Below are 9,619 nucleotides of genomic sequence, written 5' to 3' on the forward strand. Positions count from 1 at the left end.
AGGTTTTCTTAAGACTGTGGCCAAACTGAATTTCAAGACTAACCGAGATTGTCCAGCAGCTTCCCATCCTTGACTGTTTTTTCCTGCCTCTGAACTCCACACCCAGTACTTGTGTGAGTTAAGCAGAATCAAAGAAACTGAGCTGGGTGAAAAATAGGGGAGAGGGGAGGTGCTAGGAAAGGTTATTTTCCAGAAGGATCAGTTTCACACTTCACCTTCCAGCTGCACAACCAACCCTGCCAGCTGGATGAAGTGAAGTCAGGAACTGAAGAGGGGGAGCAGGACAGGACAGAGGCTGCCAAATCAGGCAGTGCTGACACTGGGGAAGCCCTGGTACCTCTTGCAGACCCCCCAGCAGCAGCCCACTTAATTTGATGGGCAGTACTTTCGTGATTTTCAATCTTTGATATATAACATGTTCAGTAATTACTCAGCAGAACAGTACTCAGTTCACTCTTCCCTGAGCTCCATGACAGGACACGGCAGTAAAACTCAATTTCTGCTAGAAGGATAAACATTTTGAGCACAAATTGAGGGCAGATTCATCCATTTAGAAAGGGCTGGTTTTGCAGTCATTCTTTAGAAAGGAGCTTACTTTAAAAAGGACCCAAATATACATAAATGCTACTGGTAAAAACAGAGTCATGTTATATGTACATTTTTCAATCATTCAACGTCACTGACATTTCTTTCCTCAACCACCTGCTAGTACAGTTCCCTCCCTGCAAAGATGCTGCAAGTAATATCTGCAGACAAAGCCCGTAAGTATTCATAGAGTTACAGAAGTTGTGGCTTTTAAAAAGTCAACAGCTTCATTCTGTTAACTCTTTTTGTTGTTGCTGTTGTGCAGATTTATGTATCTACTTCTAGGCTGGAACAAAAAAGCCAGTTCCATTTCATTCTAGCATTTCTCCAGATGTTTGAAAAAATTCAAACAGCAGCAGTGAATTATTAATTAGAACAGCATGCATATGCTGAACAAGACATGCTATCATTAGCCTGATAATACTGAAAACCTCTCAGAACTGTAACTTCCAATGAGCATAAAATGCTGGTATGATCCCAAACACTCATTTTTTCTTAATTTTCCTCATAAAGGATCAATAGCTCACTGATGTAACAGCACCTTATTAGCTTATCTTGAGACAGTGGTCTACCTTTTTCAGAACTGCCCGTTTTAGTTATTTTGTGTTTGCACTGTCCAAACATATTAAAAACAAACCAGGAAAAATTATGTCTGTTGTTTCATATCAAAAGATATTAAAAGAATGGTGAGACATTGTCCACAGTCCTCGTGCTCATAAAATGAAGAAGTTACAGCCAATCTATGATTGAAGAAGGATGCATGATGAGATACAAGGTAAGACACAAATTTTCTTTCAGCAAATGGATTTATTGACAATTGACTATAACCATGTACAGCATCTATGCATCTCCCATTGGAAGAATATCCAGTGATAGAGCTAACGTTAGTGTGATACACAGCTTTACTCAATAATCCCACTGCATTTCTAACAACAAACAGTGGTGTATTCCATAATCATAAATGGCCAAAAGCACCCAGGTGTCCGAAAGATCAGAAATTTTAAATTCTTAACAAAAAATGAAACCTGATACTTCATTCCCTCAATTTTAATTCCATTCAACATGGTATCTATTGCAGTGAATTTTAATCTATACACTGATGACCGAGTTTGGCCCCTGATATTCATGGAAACTACAGCCTGTCAAAATGAAATCCCAAAGGATTTCTTGCTACTGACCCAAGAAAAAAGACTTCGATTTTTTCTTTCTCCATGGAAAAGACAAAGATTAAGGCAAATGATCTCTATACTCTCTCCCTCAGAACACAAAGTCTTCTCTCTCTATTCAGTCACTGAACTCCAACCGAAGGTACCAGTTACTGTGGTATCTTTTGTAAACACTTGTTCATCTGAAAAAAAATGAAAAAAAAAAAAAAAAAGAAGAGAAAACCTCCAATTGCTTACTTGCAATTATGGTAATAAACAACTTGTAGTCACGAACACCTCGGGTCAGCAATGAATGCATGATATTGAGACAAATGTCTCCATAGTACACTAACACTTCCTTCAAGCCATTCAGTTCCAGAAGAGTTCATCTGAGGTTGCACATTAAATTCAGGGGAGCAGAAGCTGTATCAATGGTCTCAGCAATTTCCCAAACTCCATCTAAAACATTTGCATTTAAAGTGCAATCCTGATTTGGACCTCTTTAACTAGCTCATTTGTAGACCACACAGAGAGAATTATTAATGTAAACTAAACCACCGTATTTTGTAATAACAGAACCACATTCTGTAAATATTTAGGAAAAAGTCTGAGAAGTAGAGAGCAACTGACCATAAAATGATTAGCATTGCTCTGAAACCAAAAGCAAAATCCTAATTTAAAAAAAAAACCCACAACAACCAACAAACCAAAACAATTCAAACATTGTATACTACTGCATAAGGGTTTAACTCTAGCATTACTTACTCAGCTACACAAAACACATAATCTAGATTAATACACAAAATGTTTTATTTCACAGTGAGGTACATAAAGCTTCTACCTTTAGGAGGCTAAGGCTAGGAGAGAATTGCCTGTTAGGATAAAGATTGTTTCACATTCCTGAAATATTCTCACCTATTATTGTTTCTGAAGTAAGGCACCAATGATTATTTATCCATCAATAGTTCACCTCTGCACCCACCCATTTAGAAATGAAGATGGATTATGTGAGGGTCAGTGATCTGCTGACCATCACGGACCCAGACAACTACAGCACACATTAACGTGTACAAGTACCAAGTAGTATTTATTCAAAAACAATTTAGAAATAGCTCATTTGTAAACATTCTACAAAAATCTGTTAGTTTTTTCTTAGTGGTGTCAGCAATATATTCCTGTAGAACTAACCAGCTGCATTATTGTTCCTCGTTTACAGAAAAGTATAAAAGCACACTTGTGCACATTAAATTGCCTCACATTCCGTTTGAGTTGAAATGGCACAGCCTTCAAGCTACTCAGCACACAGTCCTACATTTCCAGCCCTCCAGACAACTCCCTGGTTGCAAACAGTTCAATGAAAAGATGACCCTCGATCCAAATTTTTGATTAGGAAGGGCTGGTGCCTTGGAAAGACCTGTTCGAAGCTCCTCACACAGGACCAGGCCGCTCACTGGAACCTGTTCCCAGCCTGTAGTTGCAAGAAACCACCTGTAAAACAGCACACTTAAATTAACAGCTCTGAGGTTCCTTAAGGGAGGCACTGGCTGCTGTGGGCAGCAGCTCCTGCCGTTTGCCCCTCAAGGCAAGGCACGGTTACGGCCTGCCAGGGCTTTTCCTTGGGTTAGTGACGATTCCTGACAAAACGGTGAGGCGCCGGCAGAAGTAACCCCGTCCCACAGGCAGCCTCAGCCCCGGCCAGCAGCAAGGGCGGCTGGACGCAGCCACGGAGCCTCCCCTCGGAGGCCGCGACCCCTGGGCCCGCACCATCCCCTCGCAGAGCGGCGTCCGCCCTCCCCGGCCGGCGGGCCCGGCGGGCTCAGTCGGCGAAGCGCTGCAGCAGGTGCTCGTCGCCGTGCCGGCCGCTGCCGCTGTCCATGAAGCGCTCACAGGGGAACTCGATCAGGTCGGCCTCGCTGAGGGCGCAGGCGGCGGCGCCGCGGGGTGGCCGGTGGGACTGGAAGCCCGAGAAGTCGGCGGAGACGCCGGTGCCCATGGAGCGGAGAGGGCGGCGTGTGGAGTAGAGCTGCCGCACGTGGACCGGGGCCGCCTTCCGGCGCCGACGGCCCAGCACCTTCTTGCGCAGCAGGCGGGCGGCCCAGGCGGCCAGAGCCGCCAGCAGCAGGAGCGCGTTCACCGCCAGCAGCACCAGCGTGAGCAGCTGCTGGTCGGGGCCGCGGGGCCCGCCCGCCGCCGCGGCCGCGGTGCCGCCCTCGGGCAGCGTGACCAGCCCGGCGCAGTGGTCCCGCGGCGCCACCGGGCACACGCGGCCGCCCAGGACGCCCTCGACGCAGACGAGGTAGGGGGTGTCCGGGCGGAGCTCCCGCAGCGTGGCCGCCGGCTCCCCGCGTTCCGGCAGGTACACGAAGCGCTGGAACTTGACGGCGGCGCCGAAGCGGTCGAAGAGGAGGCGGAATCGCGCCGGGCCCAGCAGGCGGGGGCTGCGGTGCGGCCGCACGGCCCAGCGCACCGTCACCCAGCTGGAGCCCACCGCCTGCACCGACAGGTTGTGCAGGAACAGCTTGTTGAAGTCGCACGGGTCGGACACCAGCGGCGGGACCCCGGCGGCACCGGCCCGTCGGGGCCACGCTGCTGCGCTGGGCAGCGGTGCCGGCGTGGGGCTGGCGGCCATGGGCACCCCCATGGTCAGGCGGGCGGTGGAGGCGGCCGGCGGCGGCCCTGGCGGCAGCCCCGCCGCACTGTTGTTGCCACCAAGTCCCTCGGGGGATGGCGGGGAGGGAGAGGCACCGTCGGGGCAGGGGCCGCCGTCCTGCGGCAGCGGCAGCTGGGCGTCCTGCAGGTAGTCGAGGTACTTGCCGGCCAGGGCGGGTGGCAGGTGGCACTGCACGAAGACGGTGAGCAGGCGGCCCTGGGAGTGCCAGGCCGCCAGCCAGCGCTTGAGGCCGCGAAGGCGGCAGTCGCAGCTCCAGGCATTCCCCTCCAGCTCCAGGCGATAGAGGGCCAGGCTGGAGGTGAAGAGCTCGCCGGGGAGCGTAGCCAGTGCGTTGTCCCGCAGGCTGAGCTCCCGCAAGCGGCCGAGGCGGCTGAAGGCGGCCGGGTGCAGGGCGGTCAGTGCATTGTGGCTCAGATCCAGTGCCTCCAGGCTGTCCAGCGGCTCCAGTAGGGTTGCAGGTAAGTGGCTCAGCAGGTTCCCCTCCAGGCGCAGCTCCTTCAGCGAGCCCAGCCCCCTGAAAGCATCCGCGGCCAGGTGAGACAGTCGGTTGCCGCTGAGCGAGAGCTTTGCCAAGCCGGGCAAGTGCTGGAAGAGGCCCCCTGTCAGCTGCCGCAGGCTGTTGCTGGCCAGCAGCAGGGTGTGAAGGGAGCGCAGCGGCCCAAAGATGTCCGGGTGGCGAAGGGAGCTCTGCTGGTTCCCTGAGAGGTCGAGGAAGCGCAGCTTGGCCAGGCCAGTGAAGGCACCGCGACTCAGCCAGCGGATGCGGTTGGACTCCAGGTGCAGATAGAGTAAGTTTGGCAGCCCTGAGAAAGTGGAATCGCCCAGCGAGCCCAGCTCATTGCCATCCAGCCGCAGCTTGACAAGGCTGTCGAGGCCAGAGAAGGAGGCAGCGCTGAGACGGCCGATCTCGTTGGCATTCACGTAGAGGATGCGCAGCTTGGCCAGGGTGCTGAGCGTGCCAGGGGCCAGCGCTGGCAGCAGGTTGTTGCCCAAGTAAAGCTCCTCCAGCCGCTCCAGGCGCTCAAAGGCCTTGGGGTGTAGCGAGCGGATCCGGTTGTACTGCAGGTCCAGGCGCTGGAGCCCTGCCAGGCGGTGGAAGTCGAAGGCGGAGATGTTGGCGATGAAGTTGCCCCCGAGGCTGTAGGTGAGGATATCCTGCGGCTCGGCAGTCTTGGGCACGGAGCGCAGGCCCCGGTTGGTGCAGAGGAGGTGCTGGTGCTGCTGGCAGTCGCATGGCTCGGGGCAGATGGGCTCGGCCGCGGGCAGCAGCAGGAGGATGAGGGCGACGGAGCCCCAGAGCACCCGCGGCAGCAGCATCAGGCGGACCCGGCGCGGCGCCCCCATCCCGGGACGAGCCGTGGGCTGCTTCCCCCGCCGGCTTTGTGTCTCTCCGGCATCCCCTCCGCCTCCTGCGCGGCTGCTAATGGGCTCCTCCTCTGCTCCGCGCCGGGCTGAGCTCCGCACCGGGCAGGCGGGCGCGGCGGCGGCGGCTGCAGGTCGCGGTGCCCGGCACCATGGGCTCTGCCGAGCCGGCCGGGAGCGCTGCCGGGGCCGCCGCCCGGGCTCGGCCGCCCCTCGCGGCCCACGGGCTGCCGAGCGGAGCGGCTGCTCCGGCGGCTCTCCCGGGGGCGGAGGGGACGGGCGGGGAGGGACGGCAGGGGGGGCGGCGGGCGGAGCGGGGAGCAGGAGAAAGACGAGCTCCGAAAGTTGCCGAGAAAACTCAGCGGAAATTCGTACTTCCCACACTGTGCCCTGGGGGACCGGAGGATCGGATGGAGCGGGGGAGAGGGAGGACGGCGCGGCGGGAGGGCGGGGGGAGGAAGCCCGCGGCCGGTCCTGGCTCGGCTCAGCCCCGGCAGCGAGCAGGGGCGCAGAGTGGGAAAGTAGGAATTGGAACCGGCTGTGGCTGCCTCCCAGCCGCATGGGTTGCAGATAGAGCTGCTCATCGGGGTGGGGGAAGGGAGCAGAAGTGAACTAGACGTCGTCTGCCCACCCTATCTCTTTTTTTTTTTCTTGTATTTAGAAACCTGCCAAAAGCAATAGTTACGGTTTACCACGGATTGAGGACTTTTCTTTGTGTTGAGCAAACGGCAATCAGAGGACTAAGCCTCCTGTAGTACATAAAGGAATAATTTTCGTTCTTTCTCTGCACCGTCCTGCCCACTAGGTTCCCGAAAACGCTGCCAGTGAAGATGCAATTGAACATGGCTCCAGTCCGTGAGGGGCTCGTCAGAATGATCCAGATGTTCTTCAGGAATTCCCGTTTTAAAGATTCTTCTTGGTCAACAACACACAAATTCAGAGCAAAAGGAAGGTGTTGGAAAGCATACTGAAAATGAAACATAATGGATACCCATCCTTTCAATGACTTGCCTTTCCCTTTGGCATGTTTTGTTTTTCTAAGATGTCACCAATTGAGTAAATAAGTGCCTAAGGGCAGTAGAAAATGCCTAAATACTTCTATATAAGATATCCAGGAATGATGAGGGAAAGTAGGTAATGACCAGACTACTGTGTTGCAAATTTAATAAGTATGTTGGAAACTGATTACACATGAAGTTGTATGCAACTGCACACACTTAGAATACATTTCTGGACTAAAGCTGTGCAAAAAAACCCTGCTTCTTTCTCTTACCAAAAGGCTTTAGATAGGTTTCGTGGGAGCTCTGTTAGAGTGGCCGTGTCAACATGAGCAGGTAGCATGAGTGGTACTTTGTGGTGAGGCCCTGTCGCCTGGTTTCACATTACTTTGATCTAACTCTGATTTTGCTTCTGAAGAAACCTTGCCATCAAACAGGCCTGTTCTTAGCTTACCTTGTTTTAAATTTGTGTCCCAAATTGTTGATGTTTTCTGAATGTGGACTCAAGAGGCTTGTTTACTTCTTGAATGAGGTAAAAAGTTTCTGTTTAAATTATTTGTAACTGCTGTATTTTGAACTTGATTAGTAAGATTTTTTTTCCGGAAATCAGTTTGAATAAGTTTCACAAAAAGAACTTTTTGCTAGCCTTTTTAATTCATTTTCCAGGTTACTCAGAAACCTGTCCAGCATTTATTCATTATTCGAATGACCATGGGTTAAGAATTCAGGCATTTTATCTCAGTCTCTTCCTTACTGACTATTTTTTCACTTTTCAGTTTTTTTTCTTTTCAGTACATCACATCATGTCTAATATTCAAGAAAAAAAAAAGTAGATAAAGTAGATACATGCTTTTCTCCTGCAAAGATTCCATATTTTTTTCCTCATTTCTGAAGCCCCCATAGTTCAGGGAAAGGCATCCTGGCTCAGAAAGTTTTCTTTAATTCTGAGCAAAGACTGACGAACGACACATTTGCTTAACTTGGGTATACTTTAAATAGTGGAATTTTTGAAAACCATTAAACCATTCTGTATAATGGTATGCTTATTTTCCGTTCCTTTGGGTTATTCCTTTGAAACATGGTTAAGCTTATAAGGGCAATTTATTAGCTGCCCTTCCTGTAGAAGCATCATAGATCTTTTTCCAGTCATATGTCAGTGCACATACTAAACATTTAAGTGAGATTTTGTCTTATGTATTGCTTTTGATTTATGCCTGCTGAAACTTAGCCATTATGATCATTTTCACTGTGTTTGGGGAATTATAAGTGGCAGGAATTAAAAAAAAAATGAACTAGTGATTCTTAGGAAGACAATTCATCACACACTTGTTCTCACACTGAAAATATTTTATACCAGAAACAAAATAAACAATTGCAATGGATTTTTGTCTGGTTTTTAAAATTAATTCAAGTAGGAAGTTTAATATTCAAAATGCATTAGAAACACAGTTGTTGAGATGAAAGATACCATGTTCTTTTTCTTATTTTGGTAGAGGAACTTTCCCATTGCTGTAGTTCTTGCTTCCTTATCCAAGCAGACAATAAAATTTTAATGCACGATTGAGAAATAGTAATCTTTTTTTACCCCAACCTACAAAAGCATAAATCCAAGTATAAAAAAAAAATTAGTAGATGGAGAATTAGAAGTAATCTATTCTTAAAAGCTTTAAAGCTTACCTTAAAACATACCTTCATGGTTAAGATTTGAAGTCTGAGGACTTTGAAGAGCCAAGAAAAAATAGCAAGATCAGAAATACCATCTTTCCACTGAGACATATCTATTCCTATGATAATTATGAGAAAACTGACCTTAAATAAGGCATTGTTTCCTAGCTAAATGGTACCCATATGTTTGTTATACCTAAAACCTCTGATTTTCTTTTTTTGGTTTTTTTTTGGTTTGATTTTTGGTTTTTTTTTTTTCAAGTGATATTTTTAGGCACTGGTGAGAGGACTGGTGATTGAAAGTAGAAACTTTTGTAGGCAGAATGCAAAATGGAGTGAAATAAGCAGTCTGCTCAATGTAGCCTATACCAGCATACACTGACTATGGCAGTGCCCACTTGAGAAACTTCCATTAAATAAAATTAATATTTCTTGACTCCAGAATAAGAGAACAGGTGCTGAACTGGTAAGTTTAAGGGCTGGTATCTGATGGATTTATGTAGTTGCCAGGAAGGGTAACTAATTATCTGTAACTAAATCTCGAAAGAGGAATATTTTGTCTGGTCTACACAATTTTTCTGCCCACTGTGCATCATGTGGACTTGTAAAAAATGTTTCTAGAAGTGTCAGCTTTGAACTTTCTTACCAAGCTAACTGGCTTCATAGAAGCTTTATTCAACATCAGTGTCAGAATTTCTCGTTAAATGAATAAAAGTTTCTGTAAGTTGATATAGCAGCATGTTTAGTTGGTTACAATATAAGAACTTAATTTGAAGTTGACTTAGACTGTCATAGGAAGTTGTTGTATACATTACTCCATGGGTCATGCCAAGTTCCCCTGAAGTAAGAACAAAGAAAAATGAAGATACCACACTATTCCTGTTCTCTAGCTGATGAAATGTCACTGTATCAATCTATGCTTTTACAGTTATTTTTGCTTTTCAAAGAGATAAAAATCTTGAGAAGCATTGTGAAGTATTAACAAAACTGGTTCATACACCATCTTTTTTTCTTTTTTAGTGGCTCCTACAGCCCATGAATTAAAGCACCTTTTAAGTGGTCGCCAGTTTTTGAAATTGCATATGTCAGTGGAATATATATAGATATATATATATATGTGTGTGTGATGCAAATACTATAGTGTATGAAAAATAGCAGAATTCTAGTGCCAAAAGTGCTATTTTTTTCCTTCA

At 48.1% G+C, this 9,619-nt stretch overlaps 1 protein-coding gene across 1 annotated transcript; it reads right to left on the reverse strand.

Moving 5' to 3' along the window:
• Positions 1 to 1,372: 1,372 nt before the first annotated feature.
• TRIL (TLR4 interactor with leucine rich repeats) lies at positions 1,373 to 6,343 on the reverse strand. The gene has a single exon (XM_064413144.1). The coding sequence runs from the start codon at positions 6,322 to 6,324 to the stop codon at positions 3,547 to 3,549; it is 2,778 nt and encodes a 925-aa protein (XP_064269214.1). The 5' UTR covers positions 6,325 to 6,343; the 3' UTR covers positions 1,373 to 3,546.
• Positions 6,344 to 9,619: the final 3,276 nt, after the last annotated feature.

The sequence above is a fragment of the Passer domesticus genome, chromosome 1 (genome assembly GCF_036417665.1).
Source record: "Passer domesticus isolate bPasDom1 chromosome 1, bPasDom1.hap1, whole genome shotgun sequence".
Classification (NCBI taxonomy): domain Eukaryota; kingdom Metazoa; phylum Chordata; class Aves; order Passeriformes; family Passeridae; genus Passer; species Passer domesticus.